We start from the raw sequence: 21,808 nt of genomic DNA, 5'->3' as shown, positions 1-21,808 counted from the left end.
AACAAACAAAATAAAGACTCCCTGTCTGAAGGATAGGAAAAAACAGAAGAGAGATTCGAGTAGTTCTTAATACAATAAGTCTCTAGATTATATCACCATCAATATCATCTTGAAAAATACCATATATCAAACGAAGTAATAAAACTTACTCTTGGTGTTCAGGTTAATGAAAAACGCTGCCAAACGGCTCTGCTTTGCAGCTCCATGTCACAAGCACATTGTTTTTCCAGTCTCTTCAATAATTTTTATCTAATAAATTTGTGTTTAATAGTGTATGTTGATACTCTTGCCTTCTGGATTCACTAGAGACTTTTCTATCAATGTATAAAATGGTTTCAGTATGGCAGCTGAGTTGATGAGTTAGTGTTTTTGTGGCAGCTTTGAATTGGATCCCTCTGTTATAAATCAAAGACTCTGCACAATCTGTATTGCTTTTAAAGGGTGGTTATTATATATTGAACTGTATACATAAACTAACCTTCTTTAAACGTTAACATTGTATGTATGCCATTTCAGGAAAGGCTGGTTTGATATGATAAAGTTAACTTTTCAAGAATGTTCATGCCTCTGCCATCTTGAATACGTATGGGATCTTCTATAAACAAGATGGAAAGGCTGCATTATTTAATCTATTTTTACCTTGACACAAATATAAAAAATAGTGAAAAGCATGACTCAAGTCACTGCAAAAAATGTACTTTTAACTTGAAAGAATTTTTCTGTTTACAGATTCAAAGTTTCATTTCATTTTGACTTCATAAATGGTTTCTCCTTTCGGCTGAAATTTGTCATGCTTAAATAAATCTTTTTAAGAGTTTGTACGGTTATGAAAATGACCAAAATCACTTAAATATATATAAAAAATTGAACTGTCTTTAAAGAGAAAATACTCTTTCTTTTAGTATCTTTTATTTTCATATTTATGGTGGATTTAATCCGTGTAAAAAAAATCAGGGAAACTGGTGGTGAAGGTCCCTCTGAGGTTGGTAAAATGAGGAAACCAGGTTGTTGGGGTCAATATGCTGACATTTGTAAACTACTCAGAAAGTCCTTTAAAGCACTATGGAGCGGTATATAAGTCTAAGGGCCATTGCTACTGCTATATTGAAAGCAAACATCCCAGTGCAATATAACTTTGTCCTCATCTCTATCTGTCACTAAGAATTAAAAAAAACCCACACCCATAACTGAATTCAATAACAACATTACCCACCTAAATGTAGTACAGTACTTGCAAATCAAGAGGACATTGACATAAAAACAATTTTATGATCTTTTTATGTGTGCTTGTAATGTAAGGAGTTGTGTTAGGAATATTTTTCATGCATGCTAACATAAAAGAAAACTAAGTATAATACATTTACAAACAAAATGATAATGAGGAGATTATCGATTCAATTGGAGTGAAAAATGCATCACAAAACCTAAGTGACATTCTAAATATATTTAAAAAAAGGCTTTTTAGATGTAAGGATCCATTCCCAACTTTAATGAATGAACCAATGTCACTTTTTACTATTTTTTCTTCATAACCTCCAGAAATTTAATTTATGCAGCTAAAAAAATAATCCTTATCTACCTTGCAAGGTGTCAGAAGCTGTTTTTAATATATACAAAGAAGAGTAGCCCATTGGTGTTTTTTTGGTTTTATTTCCCTACCCCAGTAGGGTAATAAAAAAAAGAGAGCTTTACTTAATATTGGCCATGTCATTCTTCCACTCACCATGGTATTAATGAAATTCAATGTGATTAATGATCTAGTCTTTCTTTTCATCATCCTTATCTACATAAATATTTCCTGATTTCTTTTTCATCCCTATTCTGAGCTTCACAGCAGTCCATGACCTTTATGAATTTTGCATGTAAGTTTCTTAGGTTCAAAACCTGATGTATTTCTCAGAAAAGAACCCTACTGATGCAATTGTTTGAATGTTATGTACGTTTCTGAAAATAATCCTTCAGAATTATAATCTAAATATCTCTCCCCTTCTTGTATTAGTGCTATAGACACATAAATTTTAATCTGTATCTTGCTACTCCCAAGGAGCCATACTGCTAGCGGAAATCCTCACAGTTGAGCAAACCTATTGTAAGAAGCCATGACTTGAATAGAGATGCTATAGAAAGAAACAGATTACATATTTTACTTTCTATGTGGATCACATTGAAAACCATATTCTTACTTCAGTCATCCAAGATGCTAAAATTAATATTATAATCTTCTTAGAAGCTGGTAAGTACATGGAGCAAGTAAATGAATGCTACTTTCAATGTAATAACGGCTTTTAAAGGTTACACATGAACACGTCATTTTTGGCAGCATCCATCTGGCAGGAATATTACGTGCATTGATATTTAATAGTGAACATTGCAAGTAAAAACTCGCATTACAAATGTACATTATTGGAATAAAAGTCATAGTACTATAATAGTAAATAATGAATGGGAGGGCTACTACTTGCATTCTCAGCTGTCTATATGGTGACCCTTCAGGGAAAATACCAGACTTATTCAAATATAGCATTTTCTGTAGGATGAAATAGGCTGGGAACACTATGTAGAACACGGGTGTCAAACCTGATTGCATCACATGACGTCACATGACATATCACAACCTTTTTGCCTTCATGGAGCCAGGGACGGAGTGGACTGAATGTGACACATCTGGCCCAGAGGATGCCAGTTTGACACCCCTGATGTAGAATAACTCAACCCTCTCTTTTTGTTTAAAAAAGAAAGTTTGCTTTTCATTTATATACAAGCAAGAATTGAGGCACAACGGCTAGGGAGGAGGAAAGAAATATTTATCTCCTCAGCCTTTCTTTTCTCATATTTTCCTAGGAGAATCTAGGAGAAAAAAGGAAGAAAAATTTTCTGCTGTAATGATTTATAACATGAACAGGTAAATATTTCAACCAGGATTTTTTATTGTTCCTGGCAATTAAAGCCTGCGACATTTATTTTACTTATGCAAATTCAGTAAATGTAAGTCTATGCAACTCGGAATTTCTTTAAACAGAGTATCCTCTACATTAAAAGCAGATGTATATAATTTTGTGACCTACTATGAACTTTCCTCCATCATCATCATCGTCATCATCACCATCAGCATTTTCAAGATCATTTCCAAACTACTTTCTGTGTTATGAACACCTGTTTCATGCCACTACAATCTTCTGCCAGCTAATGGATGGGCGGATTGCCCTTAAATCTAGTATTGAGGAAACATTCTATTTATTCGCATTAAACAAGATCTAAGTATTGCCCACAAGATCATATGCTGCAATGTCCTGCCTGTCGGCGACTACTTCAGCTTCAACCACAACAACACAAGAGCACACAACAGATTTAAACTTAATATTAACCACTCCAAACTTGACTGTAAAAAATATGACTTCAGTAACCGAGTTGTCGAAGCATGGAACTCATTACCGGACTCCATAGTGTCATCCCCAAATCCCCAACACTTTACCCTTAGATTATCTACGGTTGACCTATCCAGATTCCTAAGAGGTCAGTAAGGGGCGAGTACAAGTGCACTAGAGTGCCTTCTGTCCCCTGTCCTATTGCTCTCCTATATCTCCTATACCTTTCTTCTATTCCTATATGTCTTCTTCTATTCTTTCATTGATATGTTCTATTACTATATCTTCTTTTCTATTATTTCTTAGATATATTTTACTATGGGTATCTCCACTATAACCTTCATCATGTATTTTACTATGTGTATATAGATATATACCCACTAAAACCCTCATTGTGTATTGGACAAAATAAATAAATAAATAAATAAATAAATAAATAAATAAATAAATAAAAAGTTATTATTTATTTCTTACTTTTGTTATTTTTACAGATAACTTCAAGGTGGTGATTCATCGTCTTCCTATTTTTGCCACAACAACATTGTGAGATTAGTTGGGTTAAAAGAGAGTGACTGGCTCAAAGTGACCCATAGTTTTCATACTTAAGGTGGGACTAGAAGAACCTAATGCTGAGAAAGATTGAGGGCAAAAGAAGAATGGGATGACAGAGAATGAGGTGGCTGGATGGAGTCACTTAAGCAGTCGGCGTGAACTTAAATGACCTCCAAAGGATAGTAGAGGACAGAAATGCCTGGAGGAATGTTGTCCATGGGATCGCCATGGGTCGGATACAACTTTGCAACTAACAACAAGAAGAACTCACAATCTCCTGGTTTCTAGGACAGAATCTTAACTGCCATGCAAAAATGGCTCTATGTATATTGTATATGATTGCCTTAGCAGTTTTGGGTGCTTAAAAGGAACCCAATCCTCTGGAAATAAAAAGATTAATAGTGAAAATTGCATGCATGTTTGTATGACAAAGTCTCTTTCTATGACTTTGATCTATTTCTCTATAATATTCTCCATAATATCAGTCTGTCATCTGAACCTCTATAACTGTCTAGTTTGGTTCTACAACCCAACAAGACCAACACAGACTTCAGAGGATAATCAGAACTGCAGAAAAAAGAATTGCTGCCAATCTGCCTTCCATTGAGGACCTGTACACTGTATGAGTTCAAAAAGAGGGTTGTGAAAATATTTACTGATCCCTCACATCCTGGACACAAATTGTTTCAACTCCTACTCTCAAAACGTTGCTACAGAGCATTGCACACCAAGACAACTAGACACAAGAACAGGTTTTCCCCGAACGCCATCACTCTACTACACAAATAATTCCCTCAACACTCTCAAAATTTTTACTAAGTCTGCACTTTTATTTGTACTAGTTTTTTCTCACCATTCCTATCACCCATTTCCTCCCACTTAGGGCTGTATGACTGTAACTTGTTGCTTGTATCCTAAGATTTTTATTAATATTGATTGCTTCTTCATTGCTTATTTGACCCCTCCAATAATCATTAAGTGTTGTACCTCATGATTCTTGCATATGCACCCAGACAAATTCCTTGTGTGTCCAATCACACTTGGCCAATAAATAATTCTATTCTATTCTATTCTATTTTTACTCTACTCTACTAGCTAACATATTGTACATCTAATAGGTCATATTATTTTGGTTATTGCAACCACAGAAATAAATTGGCAGGGAATACATAAACATCCCACTTTATGGAGGTACAGTATATCCAGATTCAATTTAGCTGCTCTTCCTACAGCTAAAGGGATACTGTTTACCTTAGGATGTGCGCCCAACATAGAGCAATTACTTGTCTGCTCTCTGAATTGAGTTCTAGAGAATAGAATCCCAGGGTCTTTATTGCACACCTCAGAGCATGTGTGGGAATAAGCTGCCTCCATAAGCCAGTGTTTCCCAACCTTGGCAACTTGAAGATATTTGGACTTCAATTCCCAGAATTCCCCAGCCAGCGAATGCTGGCTGGGGAATTCTGGGAGTTGAAGTCCAAATATCTTCAAGTTGCCAAGGTTGGGAAACACTGCCATAAGCTGACCGAGAAAAAAAAAATAAGCAAATTTTCTTGCCAACTAATGTTTCCAATTATGATTTTAATTAAGTATTGACAGAATACACCCTACAACTACCAATAGAATTGCAGAGTTGGAAAGGACCTTGGAGGTCATCTATTCCAAACCCCTCCCCCCCACTCTAGCAGTGGGGGGAAGGAAAAAAAGAATGGAAGGAAATATCATAAATTCAGTCATTATGTAGGAACACTGGCTAGAAGGCAGTTGGTGCTCATGAAACAGGTTGTTTGAAAGTATCAGCATGCTATATGTCTGATCTATGGAAAATACAAAACAAAACAAAACCCATCCCTATAAATGGTGTGTGGATCAGGAATCAAATGTTTTAAGTTGAATTCAGAAACAGATCTGGAGGAAGAAGACTTAAAGAGCTGTAGTGGTCCAGTGGTTAGAATACAATATTGCAGGAAAATTGCAGGCTAATTCTGCCAACTGCTGGGAGTTTGATTATTACTGGCTCAAGAGTGACTCAGCCTTTCATTTTAACGAGGTTGGTAAAATGAGGCTGGTAAAATATACTCTTGGGGGCAATATGCTGACTCTGTAAAACTGCTTAGAGAGGGCTGTAAAGCACAATGAAGCGGTATATAAGTCCAAGAACTATTACTGTTGTTAATGGGCTGTATACACTGCTGTACTGGTGGAACTAGTAGATGTAAATGTACATTATTTAATGTGACAGAATCTTGGCTAGTGGTATAAAAGAAGAGGTATGGGAAGCATTCTCGATTGCTCTATCCTTACATGAATGATTCCTTTTACTGCGTCTCCATTTTTAGGTATTTGGTAAAAGGAGAAAGCATCTTTTTTCTTTGTTTCCTTCATCCTATCTTTATATACTTCTAGTAACAAAATCCTCTAACACAAATGCTTGTATATGAAATTAGCTAAAATATGAATAAAATAGGGGTCATGGTAGAGTACAGATTTCCCCCACTTAGTTGTCCCCCTCCTGTTGCAATCATCATTTGCCCAATCCTTGGAAACTGGAAGAGACATTCTTCAGAGCCCATTAATTGTCTTCCACTAACTGAGCAAGACAGCTTGTCTGAATAAATCAAGAGGTCTTGGGATTGTCTACTACTGATGGGTTTCTGTGGAGCCACAGTAAACGCTACCTTAGGGGTCCCCCCTCCCCTTTAGTAAACTCAATATATTGTTTTACAACTAGGATAAGAAATTTAACTTCTCGGCTGAAAAGAAACTCACCACACAGGAAGGGGATATTGCCTTTAATCTTCATATAATACTGTTGTTCCGATCACTGAAATGTGAGCTAAATGCACAGCTTTCCAAAGCAAAGGGCTTTGCCTTTTAGCTGCCTGTTCAATGGCCAAACAAGACATGACAAAGCACATAAAAAGCAAAAAGGAGATTATTGAGCATCATTTGGAAAATACAGAATCATGGAGCATTACTTGGAAAAGTATTATGTGAAAAAGCAGACTTTGGCATCCATTGACTGTACAGATAGTCCTTGATTTAGGACCAACAAAGGACTGCCGTCTTCGGTGCTATCGATGTGCCTCCGAGGCCGTCGAGGGTGTGCGTGCGTCTGGTGTGCATGCATGGGCACGCTGGTGCAAGATTTGGTTCTGTGCATGCACAGAAGCAAAAAATCGGCAAAAATTGCTGATATCTCGCTTGCGTGAGCATCTTCATAAGAGATTTTGCTTGCTGCGCAAGCACAGAAGCCAAATGTCACACGGGGGTGCACTTCCGCACATCGGGGATGCGAAGCCATGTGCACATCCTGGAAATCTCTATTGGAGCATAGCACCTACCGTTCCGGTAGCAAGCCATCTCGCTTAGGACTACCATTGAGGCCAAAATGTCCGTTGCTAAGCCAAACGTTTGTTAAATGAACATTTTCCCCATTTTACAATTGTTCTTGCCACTGTTGTTGCTGCAGTAAGTGAGTAACATAGTTGTTAAGCGAAGTTGGCATCCAAAAATGTCAGAAAGTCCCAAAAGGAGATTACTTCTTAAAACCTACCTCTGCCGTCAGGCATGGGGGAAATGAGACATCTCCCCTTGCCTATGTAGTTTTATGTATGGAATGTTTGTGTGTATGTTTTTATATAAGGTTTTTTTAAGGTTTTTAATGTAAAATTGTTATTTTAGACTTAATATTAGATTTGTCATTGTATACTGTTTTATCACTGTTGTGAGCTGCCCTGAGTCTGCGGAGAGGGGCGGCATACAAATCTAATAAATAATAATAAAATAATAACATGAGCCTTGGACACAGCCACCACCATCAAGAACTTGAATGATTAAAGATAAATAAGGCAATGGGTCCAGATGGCATCCACCCCAGAGTTCTTAAAGAACTCAGATCTGTCATTCCTACCCCCCTGACTGATTTGTTTAACCAATCCTTGTTAACAGGAGAAGTTCCTGAGGATTGGAGAATGGCCAGTGTTGTGCCTATCCACAAGAAGGGCAGTAGAGAAGAGGCTGGTAACTACAGGCCAGTTAGCTTGACATCAGTTGTAGTTAAAATGATGGAGACTCTACTCAAAAAGAGGATAAATCAGCACCTAAAAAACAATAACTTATTGGACCCAAATCAGCATGGCTTTACTGAAGGCAAATCATGTCAGACTAATCTCATTGATTTCTTTGACTATGTCACAAAGGTGTTGGATGAAGGTGGTGCCGTGGATATTGCCTACCTGGACTTCAGCAAAGCCTTTGATACGGTTCCACATAAAGAGCTGATAGATAAATTAGTGAAGATTGGACTTAATCCCTGGATAGTTCAATGGATTTGCAGCTGGCTGAAGCGTAGACATCAGAGAGTCATTGTTAACGGCGAGTATTCTGAGCAGAGTCAGGTTACAAGCGGTATGCCACAAGGGTCTGTTCTGGGTCCTATTCTTTTTAATATATTTGTGAGTGACATAGGGGAAGGTTTGGTAGGGAAGGTTTGCCTATTTGCCGATGACTGTAAAGTGTGCAATAGGGTTGATATTCCTGGAGGCGTCTGTAATATGGTAAATGATTTAGCTTTACTAGACAAATGGTCAAAGCAATGGAAACTGCAGTTTAATGTTTCCAAATGTAAAATAATGCACTTGGGGAAAAGGAATCCTCAATCTGAGTATTGCATTGGCAGTTCTGTGTTAGCAAAAACTTCAGAAGATTTAGGGGTAGTGATTTCTGACAGTCTCAAAATGGGTGAACAGTGCAGTCAGGCGGTAGGGAAAGCAAGTAGGATGCTTGGCTGCATAGCTAGAGGTATAACAAGCAGGAAGAGGGAGATTATGATCCCACTATACAGAATGCTGGTGAGACCACATTTGGAATACTGTGTTCAGTTCTGGAGACCTCATCTACAAAAAGATATTGACAAAATTGAACGGGTCCAAAGATGGGCTACAAGAATGGTGGAAGGTCTTAAGCATCAGGAAAGACTTAATGAACTCAATCTGTATAGTCTGGAGGACAGAAGGAAAAGGGGGGACATGATCGAAATATTTAAATATGTTAAAGGGTTAAATAAGGTCCAGGAGGGAAGTGTTTTTAATAGGAAAGTGAACACAAGGACAAGGGGACACAATCTGAAGTTAGTTGGGGGAAAGATCAAAAGCAACATGAGAAAATATTATTTTACTGAAAGAGTAGTAGATCCTTGGAACAAACTTCCAGCAGACATGGTAGATAAATCCACAGTAACTGAATTTAAACATGCCTGGGATAAACATATATCCATCCTAAGATAAAATACAGAAAATAGTATAAGGGCAGACTAGATGGACCATGAGGTCTTTTTCTGCCGTCAGACTTCTATGTTTCTATGTTTCTATGTTTCTATCATAGATAAGAGTCAGTTGCCAAGCATCTGAATTGTGATCGAATAATCATGAGGATTCTGCAAGGGATGTAAGTGTGAAAATCAGTTGTAAGTCATTTTTTTCATTACTGGAACTTTGAACAGTCATGACATGAACTGTTAAATGTTGAGGACTACCTGTATTAACTCACTGCAAGAGAGAGCGGATGTAGAAACAGGCTTATGAGCATAAAGTCCAGAGGTGAGTCCCTGCTAGTGATCCGCTGGTGACATCAGGATGGCGTGACGGCCCCAGTTCAGTTGGTGCTAGTCTGTGGGTGCCGCCATCTTTTTTTAAAAAAAAATTCATGATTTTTTTTTAAACTGTTTGGATGTTGTTTTCCCTGCTGCTGCTTGAAAAAGGGCCCTTCTGCCTACCTCCGCGTTGAAACTGACCCAAAGCACAGCTGATCAGCTCCTCAGCTGTGTTTTGGGCTGATTCCAGTTACTGAGCAAGTGTGGAAGGCAAATTGGATGAGAGAACCTATGTGCGCGAACAGTGTCATGATGTGAATCAGCAGCAAGGAATCCACCACTGATAGTCTGAATATGGATGTCTGTGGAGATTCCCAGTCATCCAAGTCATGTTTGTCCCAAAAGTGTTTTTTCAAGAAGCAACTGGACTTTCTGGCTTTTCTTTGAAGACATTTCTCTTCTCATCCAAGAAACTTCTTCAGCTTGAGCTGAAAAGCGAAAGGCCTTCAAAGAAACATCTTCATAGAAAAAACAAAAAATCCAGTTGCTTCTTGAAAAAAGCACCTTTGGGATTCTGAACATGGATGTACTAATTGAACACTTCTATCACATGCCCACATATTAAAACCCCAATTACAGTGTCCAATATCGTAATGGCAGCTATAACTGAAAGACCAAAAGAAGAAAGATACAGAATTATATCAAAAACATGTACTTTATTCCAGTTGTCCATTCTGCCTAGACATGAAGAAAAATGGTGGGTCTTCATGATGAAGAGGGTCAAAACCTTGTCAAAACTCGATAGTGTAACAGAGGTTATTATCTGAACTATATCAACAGAAGCACAAAATCAATGTAAAAGTTCAGGTACCCCACCAAATATGGAGTAAATTCATCTTGTAATATAAAGATATACTGTACATATATCTTTATGTAGGGAGGAGTTCACCTGCATGCAGTATTATATGAACACAAATGGTATTATACTTTTTCTGCTAGTTCAACACTCCCGCTTTCAAAATAAACAACTGAAAATAAAGTATGCCAAGATGAAATAATAGCAAAGCTGGATTTTAAACATCAATACGAGATCACTTTATGCTTTACAATATGACGCAAGAATGACAGTTTTGTTGCAGAAAATAGATTAGAATAACGGAGTTGGAAGGGACCTAGGAAGTCTTGTAGTCCAACCTCCTGATTAGACAGGAAACCCTACCATTTCAGACAAATGGTTATATAACACCTTCTTAAAAACTTCCATTATTGGAGCCCCGAGTTCTCAGAGAGGGGCAGCATACAAATCTAATTAATAATAATAATAATAATAATAATAATAATAATCATCATCATCATCATCATCATCATTTACAACTTCTGGAGACAAGTCAGGAAATTTCTCCTTAGCTCCAAGTTGTTTCTCTCCTTGATTAGTTTCCACCCAATGATTCCCACAGGTGCTTTGGAGAACTGTTCTTCTTTGTGGTAGCCCTTGAGATATCAGAACACTGCTATCATATAACCCCTAGTTCTTCTTTTCATTAATCTAGACATACCAAATTCCAGCAACCGTCCTCTGATCAACTTTGATACTCTTATCTCACTCTTTCTAGAGTCTCAACATCTTTTTTTACAATATGGTGCCCAAAACTGAACGCAGTATTCCAAGTGTGGCCTTACCAAGGCCTTATAAAGTGGTATTAACACTCCACGTGATCTTGATTCTATCCCTCTGTTTATGCAGTCTAGAACTGTGTTGGTTTTTTTGGCAGCCGCTGCTCACTGCTGGCTCATATTTAAATGGTTGTCCACTAAGACTCCAAGATCCCTCTCACAGTTACTACTATTGAGCCAAGTACCATCTATGCTATATCTGTGCATTTTGTTTCTCTTGCATAAATGCAGAATGTTACTTTTTTTCACCACTGAATTTTATTTTGTTAGATAGTGCCCAGTGTTCAACTTTGTCAATATCCTTCTGTATCTTAAGAAAAGTTTTCTCATTAGTTGAAAAAAAAAGTCAGTTACTTCAGGGAGTACTAAATAGGGGAAAATATTCTACCTGTCAAGTTCAGTTCATTGTGTTAGATTGGAAAAATGAATATTGCACCTACTGTGTTTCCTTTCCCAAATGGTATTTCTCTAGAAGTGAGGCAGCTTTGGTAAGAAACCCCCAAAGGTGTTGATGACATCAATGTTTAAAAATTCATCTAACCTACTTTGTAGCTGAAGAACAGGATTAGGACCAGAAATAAGATCAGAAGAACAACAGGAAAAATGCAGTTCAAGTTAGATGATTTTTGGATGGTGTCTCATTAACATTATTTAATGTGACAAAAACTTAACACAATCATTATTTTATGAATCCCTTCCGATAGAGAGTCACCAATCACTCAACATATAATTTATAAGTAAAGTTTAACACACACAAACACACACACACAAATCCCATTTGACTTAATTAACCTTCTGTTTACTTGAAATCCAGCTAGGGCATATTTGCATACTATCTGTGGGACTGGATATTTATCTGTGGCATCCTGATACTGAGGCAAAGAAATCATTTGAAAATGGATAATCTGTTTCTATGTTTTGTTGTTATTGTGCCCCAGATGGCTAATACAGGTGAGATGCATGGACAGGTGAACACAGATCATTGTTGACTAATAACATTTGTGGATTTATTTGCAGGGTTGTACTAACTAATCAGTCCCTTAGCATATGCTTTCTTCACATTTCCTTTTTATTGAAGCACTATTAATATACAGAAAATGTTTACTGGATCACAGTGCAAATAATGTAACTAGACTCAAGACAATATGGAACTTTGCCTGTTCTGGTGAAAGCTACCATGTAATTCAAAAGGACCACTTTGTATTCTAATGTGGGTTGTTGTCTTGGTGACCACAGTTAAGTAGCCCAAAGAGCAGAAGCTATGAAAAATACCTCTGAAGATTCTCTTATCCATGCAATAATTTGTTTCCAATTTTTGCTTCTAGGCCAGGCCCGCTAATGATTGATCCATAACCAAAAATGAAAGTCATCAACTAACTAGAAACATCAACAAGTTTGGGGAAATCTTTACATTGACATCTGTTTCTCAGAACGCAATAGGCAGTACAGAAACAAAAGATAGAACATGTTCAATACCACACACGCTCAGTTAGGTGGAAAGGAAAACAGAATGGAGTACACACAAGACTAACTGAAAGGGACTAATGAAGACAATGACCAGGGCAGGCCGAGGTAGAAAGGCTACTCAAAGGATGGAAAATATCACAGAGGAGAAGGCAGGAGTCCAGTGGCACCTTTCCAGAGTAACAAACTTTATTAAATCACATGAACTTTCATGAGTTGAATTTACTTCGTCAGATGCAAAAGGAATAAAGAAGAAATGAAAGATGATTTGAATTTCCAATCAACTCATCTATTCTATCTTTCTAACTGTAAACCTTCAGGTACAAGTGTCATTCTTCACTGGTAACTCTCAGATACGGATATGCAAATAGCAACTCATGTAGTAAACGTAAGGTATGCACTACAGACTTGCAAGCCCTACTTTAAAAATGCAACAATGTCTTTGATACTAACTTTGGTTTACTCTTGCTCTCTAGAACTCAGGCTCAAGAATCAAAGAGACACAGAAAATTAGAATCCCAATTGAGTTCAAAGGTACATGTTTCCTAGTAAATATTCCAGTTACGAAGAGCCATGGTGCACAGTGGTTAGTATGCAGTATTGCAGGCTAATTCAGGAGTTCAATTCTGACTAGCTCAAGGTTGACTCAGCCTTCCATCCTTCTGAGGTCAATAAAATGAGGAACCAGATTGTTGGGGGCAATATACTGATTCTGTAAGCCACTTAAGGGAGCTGTAAAGCACTGTGAAGCAGTATACATATCTAAGTGCTATTGTTAAACCAAAATTAAGAATGTAAATTTCAGGGCTTCAGGGAAGAAAAAGGCAAACTGAAGATAGATCCACTAAAAGCAGAGCCAACGATTGGAGCAGAATGAAGAACGGGTGAGTAAACCAGCTCTATCCAGACAGGGAGAGGGCTGAGATCACCCATAAGTGCTCCATACAGTTGATCTTTACTTACTTACTTACTTACTTACTTACTTACTTACTTACTTACTTACTTACTTACATTTATAGGCCACCCTTCTCCAGTAGACTCAGGACAGTGTACAAGGTAAAACAATACAAATTTAAAACCCCAAACATTTTTAAAAAGCATTAAGAATAAGACAATTTTTTTTTAAAAAAAAACACCAAATTAAAAAAATATTTAACCAAAAGTATCGGCTGGAGCAGCGTGTTCGCACTCAATGGCTCCAGGCCTGCCAGCAAAGGGATGTTTTTAAAGCCTTTTGAAAGGTCAGGAGGGTGAGGGCAGTGCGAATCTCTGGAGGGACCTGGTTCCAGAGGACTGGGGCCACCACAGAGAAGGCCCTTCCCCTCAGCCCTGCCAGCCAACATTGCTTGGAAGATGGGACTTGGAGAAGACCAAGCCTGCGGGATCTTACAGTCCTGTAAGTACTCTAGTCCTAAGCGATGTAGGGTTTTATAGGTAATAACCAACACTTTAAATTGCATCCGGAGACCAATCAGTAGCTAATGCAGCTCGCGGAGTGATGGTGATACATGGGTATACCTTGGTAAACCCATGACAGCTCACACAGCTGCATTTTGCACTAACTGCAGTCTCCGAACATTCTTTAAATGTAGTCCCATGTAGAGTGCATTGCAGTAATCAAACCTCAAGGTGATGAGGACATGAGTGTCTGTGAGGAGAGACTTCCTGTCCAAATAGGCACACAACTTGTGCACCAGGTAGACTGTGGAAACATCCCCCTCATCACTGTTGAGAGATGTTGTTCTAACCTCAGCTGTGGATTGAGGAGGGCTCCCAAGTTGCGGACCTTATGGAAGTTTAAAGCTCTGGGAGGCAAAGTAATAGCTACGTTGCTCAAACCACAATTGGCACTTAACGGACACTAAGTTCACATATATATAAATTATCAGAAATAACATACATATTTAACCTTAATTAAATAAATTGGTTTTATATTCCTTTCCTTTTAGCATAGTGACTTACCATTTCCTGTAAACAACAAAAAACCCTTCTTGCTTTATATTATCTCTTATCTATAAATCAATCTTTAAAGCCTCATCATTCAAAACTAGTAAAAAAAATCCATTAGCAGAAAAAAACAACATTAAGAATCTTGATAATTATTACTTTCAAATAGTGTCACACAAGTTGATTTCTCATCAATTTATTTTTGTCTCAGAAACTCCTTCACAAATTTAACAAGTCCTCAAAATAACATCCATATATTAATCGTAATGAAATAATTAAGGATTATAATATTAACACCTTAGTTTAAAATCTCCTATGAGAATACAATAAAAAAATATATTCTCCCCATATCTTATCTATAAACCAATCTGTAAAATCCCATCATTCAATCATGGTCAACAAAACCCCCATAAAAAAAACAATCCTAAATATTTAACCTTAACCAATTAAGCCAACTTTATATTCCTTCATTTTTTGCTTCCTTTTCTAATCACTTTCTGAAATTGCTTTTATATATTAGGAATCTTTGAACTGGAAAATCTGAAAACACTGGGTGAGTTTTCTATATGTCATGCTCAAATCCAAGAATGATACATAAAAATTCTTCCAAGTTGACTTATTTATTGTCAACTATACCATTTCATTTGCGCTATACTATTTAATATCAAGATTTCATTGAATCTTAAAAATACGAGAGTTAAAGAGATGAGAAGAAAAATCTTACATAAGTGGTATTATACACCTGTACAAATTGCACACTTCCAGGGGAAAGAGAAGAGCAAATGTTGGCATGGGTGTCAGAAAAAAGGAATATTTATGCATATGATCTGGGAGTGTGCAGAAATACAGAAATTCTGGAAGGTAGTCCAGAATGAAATTAATAAAATGTTAAACATTAATTGGATTATTATAAAAGAAACAGCAATCTTAATTAAATATAGGGAATTAGGAGAATTTAAGGAAATTAAAATTGCAGCATTGGAAAGTGCTCAAGCGGTGATAGTTTTAGGATGGAAAGATTCTACAAAATGGACAGTACAAAATTGGTATTGGTATATGGTGGATCACATACATTTTGAAATTATGGAAATAAGATTAAATAATTTTGATGAGAATAAATTAGAGAAGCTGATGGTGCGATGGAACAAGGTAAAAGATTATATGTTAAGTAAAATCTGTGATGTAAATACGAAAAATAAACTACAATCACTCTTTTAGTAAAATTTGCTCAAGATAGAGCCAAGGATTAATAGATAGATAAACAAGTGAAACCTCTTTGAATCCTCCTGTATGGGTGGTGGGGGTGACGGGGTGTGTGTGTTGTTTGGTGATGGGCACAAGCACTGTGCACTGTTATATGTTTTTTTTTTTTGTAAACCTATAAAAATCAATAAAAATTATATTTAATAAAAAAAAAAGATTTCATTGAATCTTGCTGAATTGAGTGCTTTGCATCTACAATATACTTTGTGAACTATTAGGGAGGGGATATCTTCATTGTCTTTTCTTTCAAACATAACATCTAGATTGAGTTGCCTCTTACACCTCTGGAATGCACCCTCTACCTCTTGGGATCACAGCTTCTTACTATATTCCATCATACTTCAATGTTTCAGAAAAGAAGTATTTTAGTACAAGTTTAAGAAAGTACATTTTGGAAAATTACAAAGGAATTAAGATTCCAGATAAATTTGAAACAAAATTTTGGAATTAATTATAAAAGTCTTTTCTGTGGGGAAATCCGTTTGTTTTGAACTTTAAATAATGATAGACTGAGACTTTGAAAATTGAATGCTACAGGGAACCAGAAGGAATTAAAATTTGTCTTATTAATATAGAATGAAGCAAAATATTTTAGTATTTGATTAAAAGAAGAATATTTTGGAATAATATATTTAGAAGTTAATTTTAAGAGTGCGTGTCTCCTTCACATATATTTTTCTTTACTACATTATTCTATTTCTATTTTTCATTCTGTTTTAATTTTTATTCTTTTAGTTTGTATTAGTTTTTTTCTTTGAAATAGTAATTTTTAATAATTTTACTATTTTAAAAAAGAATGTAAATGCTATTGGGTAGGCAAGAGATAGACTGGAGAAAGTGTGGCATATACAGACATGAGAGAAGCTGTTTGTATCTCAGTATTGTAGCTATCTACATCAGTGTTTCCCAACCTTGGCAACTTGAAGATATCTGGACTTCAACTCCCAGAATTCCCCAGCCAGCAAACGCTGGCTGGGGAATTCTGGGAGTTGAAGTCCAGATATCTTCAAGTTGCCACGGTTGGGAAACACTGATGTAGATGACCTACTCTAGGTTGGCCATCATCTGTATCTGCAGTGTAACTAATGTGGAAGAACTATCCATGTGTAGATTTTAGAGGCTGGATGTGTACTGGATAAATCTCTCATTATAATTCCAACTATGTACACTAGGCCATTGGTTAGTAATCTGAAAAATATTCCCTTGATAAAATACAGTTTTAAATGTATTAGGGGACCACTGAATTTTTATATTCAGGGAGAAGTTCATGGACTTCGGGGTAAAATAATAATTAATATCCTTTTAGAAAGTAGAGCAGCAACAATGCACCCCAAAGTAGTTTTTAAAGACAAGGCAGAGGGTTGGACTTGATGACCTGCAAGGTCCCTTTCAACTCTACTAAATCAATAAACAAAAATGTCCAAGAGAACATTACCCAGAAGATAAACTAAAATAGTTAGGCTAAAAACATAATCCAGGATAAATCCTATCCAAAAAAGGTTGGTATGAGTATTTGATCTGTTGGAAATTAAATGTGGTGCAACAAACTTACTTGCAGAATAAATAGAGTAACTATGGAATTTACTACAACAAAACAATTTAAATAGCTTCACACTATACATTTACATTTATTTTAAAACTGACTTATTTAATCAATATTTGCCTCTAAGGAAATATTATCAGAATCATTCTAGGAAGGAAAATAAATGTTTACCATTCTAACCATTTGGTGTATATACATTCCCACCCCTGATCTTTGCTAACTGAGTTTACCAAAGTTAGCCAACAAGACAGACACAAAGTTCAGAGGATAATGAGAACTTAAGAAAAAACAATTGCTACCAATATGCCTTCCATTCAGGACCTGTATACTGCAATAGTCAAAAAGAGGGCTGTGAAAATATTTACATCCTGGACACAAATTATTTCAACTCCTACCCTCAAAATGATGCTATAGAGCACTGCATACCAGAATAACTAGACACAAGAACAGTTTTTTTCTGAACGCCATCACTCTGCTAAACAAATGATCCCCTTAACACTGTCAAACTATTTACTAAGTTTGCACTACTATTAATCATCTCATCATTCCCATCACTATCTCCCCCACTAATGACTGTATGGCTGTAACTTTGTTGCTTGTACAGGTAGAATTTATATTGACTGGTTCCTAATATGACTTGATTGCTTATTTGTACCCAGACTATCATTACTTACCTTATGATTCTTGAGGAACTTATCTTCTTTTTATGTACTCTGAGAGCATGTGCATTGCTCTCAGAGTACATAATTCCTTGTGTGTCCAATCACACTTGGCCAATAAAAAATTATATTTTGTTCTATTGTTTCAAATATACTCAGTTTAGCTATAACTTATTACCACTAATAATGAATTAGCTTATTATTATGCTGGGACAGCATCTACTCACTCAAGAGCAACTAGTCCAACCCATCTGGAAACAGGTTTGCAAGAAAAACAAGATTTGCTTCCAGTTACTGTCATGGCCAGTTTGATCTTAAAGGAATCAAGTGAAAAGGCATAACATTTCCCCAGTCGCTTAAATGCTAGCAGGAGATGCGTCTTAATGCCTCTTTCACATTTGATTATTTTTATTACTTTGACTTTTACTGATTTGTATGATGTGGGTGTTTCCATAAGATATAAATAGTCCAGGAAATTTTGATTTGCCCTGGAAGTTTATACAGTAATAAGTTTCGGGAAAAACTGTGTGCAAAGTTAATGCCTTCAGGCAGAAGAATACACCATCAGCCTCATTTCCTGTCATTCTACAGTTGTTGGAGAAGGACTGGTACCTTTAATTTTAATTTATCAGGCTTCTAAGCCGTCCAACTCCTTGCAGACTCTGGGCAACATACAGTAATAAAAATAGTGCAACATCTTCCTATATACCTATAACAAGTACTGCATCTGCGCTGGGAAACCCGACAGGATCTAAAAATAGTTCAGAGGACTCCTCACTCTAATCGAAACCCATCGGAAAGCGCCTTCCACAGAAACCTGTAGTAGGACTCCAAGCTTGGAGTAAAGACGCAGCTAGTTAAACCGCTTTAGATGAAAACATAACGGTGTGTTGGATAAAAATGTGTTGCATTAACGTGCCATGTAATATCTTGGAATAAAATACAATGCTCAAAAAATAAATAAATAAAGGGAACACTCCAAGAACACATCCTAGATCTGAATGAGTGAAATATTCTCATTTAATATTCTGTACAAAGTTGGATGTGCACAACAGCATGTGAAATTGATTGTCAATCAATGTTGCTTCCTAAATGGATACAGTAGTTTGTTTTCACAGAAGTTTTATTTATTTAGAGTTATATTGTGTTAAGTGTTCCATTTATTTTATTTTTTGAGCACCAAACGAAAGGGTCGTTTGCCCTTTCGAGTCAGATCCTCCTCCACCTCCGAACACCACCGGGTAGTAAAGGCCTGTCCCAAGTCAATGGGGAGAAGGGGGAGGTTGGAGGAGCCGCGTTGTCCGGCCACGCGCTACTTCGACGCTCCGAATTTCCGCGCTCGCCTGGATCCAATTGGGCAGCATCCGGGCAGTTGATAGGATAAGACGCGCTCCTCCGCCCGGCGCAGCCGGCCCGGGCCGCCCGCTTGTTGGAAAGAGGTCCCGCTTGTCATCTCAGGAAGTTCTCGGGAGCCGAGCCTCCCTTTTCCCTCCCCCCCCCCCGCGTCCCGCCACTCCATCCCGGCTTACCCGCGTCGGCCGGTCGGGGTCTGCCACTGTCGCGCAGGTAGTAGTTGAACTCCAGGCACCTGTCGTTCTCGACCGTCCCCTCGGAGCAGAGCTCGACCAGCAGTTTCAGCGCTTTCCGGCAAACCTCGTCCTCCCTGCCACGAGGCATCGTCCCCCAGCATCCTTGTGAGAGGAGAGGAGCTCCCCGCTCGCTCACACGCGCCGCTCCGGCTGCCGCTGCCGCCGCCCGCCTCGCGTCTGGCGCCCGCCGCCAGGCAACTGGGGAGACGCCCGCATGTTTGGCAGCGGCCGCCGAGCCGTCGCCCCCCGAGGTCTTCTGCTGCTGCTCCCAACTTTGCCCTCTCGGCCTCGGCGCTCGGATCGAAGAGGGGCCGCCCGGCATGCGAGATAGAAAGGTTCCCCCCCGGAGTAGGAGGAGGATCCCGCCACCAGTTGCGCGTAGTCTTAAGGCTCCTCCGTCGCCGCGGCGCAGCTCGGAAGCAGCCTTGCCTTAAAGTCCAAGCGGCGCCCTGATAGCGCTCCCTAGCGGCAGGAAACCTTTTGTGACGAGCGGAGGACCCGACAGCCGCCCGCCTTTCTGTGCCGTCAAACTTTATTGTTATTTATTATTTGGACTTATAGGCCAGTGTTTCCCAACCTTGGCAACTTGAAGATATCTGGACTTCAACTTCAACTCCCTGAATTCCCCAGCCAGCCACAACACTGTTATAGGCCGCCCCACTCCCGAAGGACTCGGGGCGGTTATACGCACTTTAACCGGACTTGGACGTTTAAGTAGATCGCCTGTGAACGAGTGTGCTCCCCCCCCCCCCGTAAATAAAGTGGCGACGACGTTGAATGTGTTCTTCAAAGTTTCATGGACACAGCAATAGGTCAGCACCATAGTTCCCTCTAAGCTGAGCAGTGAGCAATCGCTCACTTAAAAATCATCATCAACTCAAGAGTTTTCCAAACCTGCCCAGAAGCCGAGAGGGAAAGAGTGAGAGGGAAGGAGAGAGAGAGGAAGAGAGAGAAACAGATAGAAAAAAGAGAGGAAGGAAAAGAGAAAGAAAAAGAATGGGAGTAAGGAAGAGAGAAAGAAAATCAAAATCTAGTTTGAAACTAGCTCAACTATTTAAGTGGCATTTTGATATTGATAGAGTTGCCCTATTATGAGCTCACTGTTATAGACACACAGTACAGTATTTAATTTTGAAATTATCTGAGGCAAAACAGGGTGGGTTTGTTTGTTTGTTTGTTTGTTTGTTTGTTTATTATTTCTGTGCCGCCCAGTCCTGAAGGGACTGCCGCTCAGACACTATACTTTTTCGCCCACCCACCCCCCCAAAATTAGAGGGAACACTGGTCAGCACCGCTTTCTTCCACGATGTTGTTGTTTTTGTTTTGTTTTGCTTCCTCGGTGTAGGATGCAGCCCTAGTCTGTCTTTCTTTCTTTCTTTCTTTCTTTCATCCTTCCTCATTCCTCCTTCCTTCTTCCTTTCTTTCTTTCTCCCCTTCCTTCCTTTCTTTCTCTCCTTCCTTCCTTCTTCCTTCCTTCTTCCTTCCTTCCTTCCTTTCCTTCTTTCTTTCCTTCCTTGCTTCTTGCTTTCTCTCTTCCCTTCCCTCCCTTTCTTTCTCTTTCTTTCTTTCTTTCTTTCTCTCTTTCTCTCTCTCTTTCCTTCCTTCCTTCTTTCTCTCTTTCTCTCTTTCCTTTCCTTCCCTCTTTCTTTCTTTCTTTCTTTCTTTCTTTGATTTATATTAATTAATTAGATTCATAACCCATCCTGGGACTTTACCAGCTCCATCCTGTTTGCTTCTGGATGCAAATGAAGTCAAGAGTTTTACCCCTTTGCTGAGCTTTTATTTAGAACCCTTCCCCTCTCTAGTGGAAGGGCAGGAGCACAAATGTTGTTTTAAGTGAGAGGAGCTCAGAATCAGTTAGTTAGCATTGTTGGAAGGAAAAATCCATCCCATTCAGTTCCAAGCTGGGAGAAGGAGGCTGGAAATAACATGGATGCTAATAGGAAAGAAAGACTCTGTTTATTAGCAATGGCATTTAGACTTATACAGTATACCACTTCATAGTGCTTTTACAGCCCTCTCTGAGAGGTTTACAGAATCAGCATATTGTCCCCAACAATCTGGGTCCTCATTTTATCCATTTTATCAGAAGGATGGGAGGCTGAGTCAACCTTGAACCAGTGGTGAGATTTGAACAGCTTAAGTACAGTTAGCAGTTG

At 38.3% G+C, this 21,808-nt stretch overlaps 1 protein-coding gene across 2 annotated transcripts in view; it reads right to left on the bottom strand.

The window, feature by feature from the left end:
* The window catches only part of SYT9 (synaptotagmin 9), a 117,778-nt gene extending 97,727 nt beyond the window's left edge, over window positions 1-20,051 (bottom strand). Inside the window, exon 1 of one of the 2 annotated variants that reach the window (XM_070762687.1) lies at window positions 19,590-20,051. In XM_070762687.1, coding sequence (XP_070618788.1) covers window positions 19,590-19,971 — 382 coding nt within the window. In that variant the 5' untranslated portion in view covers window positions 19,972-20,051. The remainder of the gene's footprint in view (window positions 1-19,589) is intronic. The other variant, XM_070762697.1, reaches the window with a different exon arrangement.
* Window positions 20,052-21,808: the final 1,757 nt, after the last annotated feature.

Source organism: Erythrolamprus reginae, chromosome 1 (genome assembly GCF_031021105.1).
Source record: "Erythrolamprus reginae isolate rEryReg1 chromosome 1, rEryReg1.hap1, whole genome shotgun sequence".
Taxonomy (NCBI): domain Eukaryota; kingdom Metazoa; phylum Chordata; class Lepidosauria; order Squamata; family Dipsadidae; genus Erythrolamprus; species Erythrolamprus reginae.
This window is presented reverse-complemented; position numbering and strand designations above follow the sequence as displayed.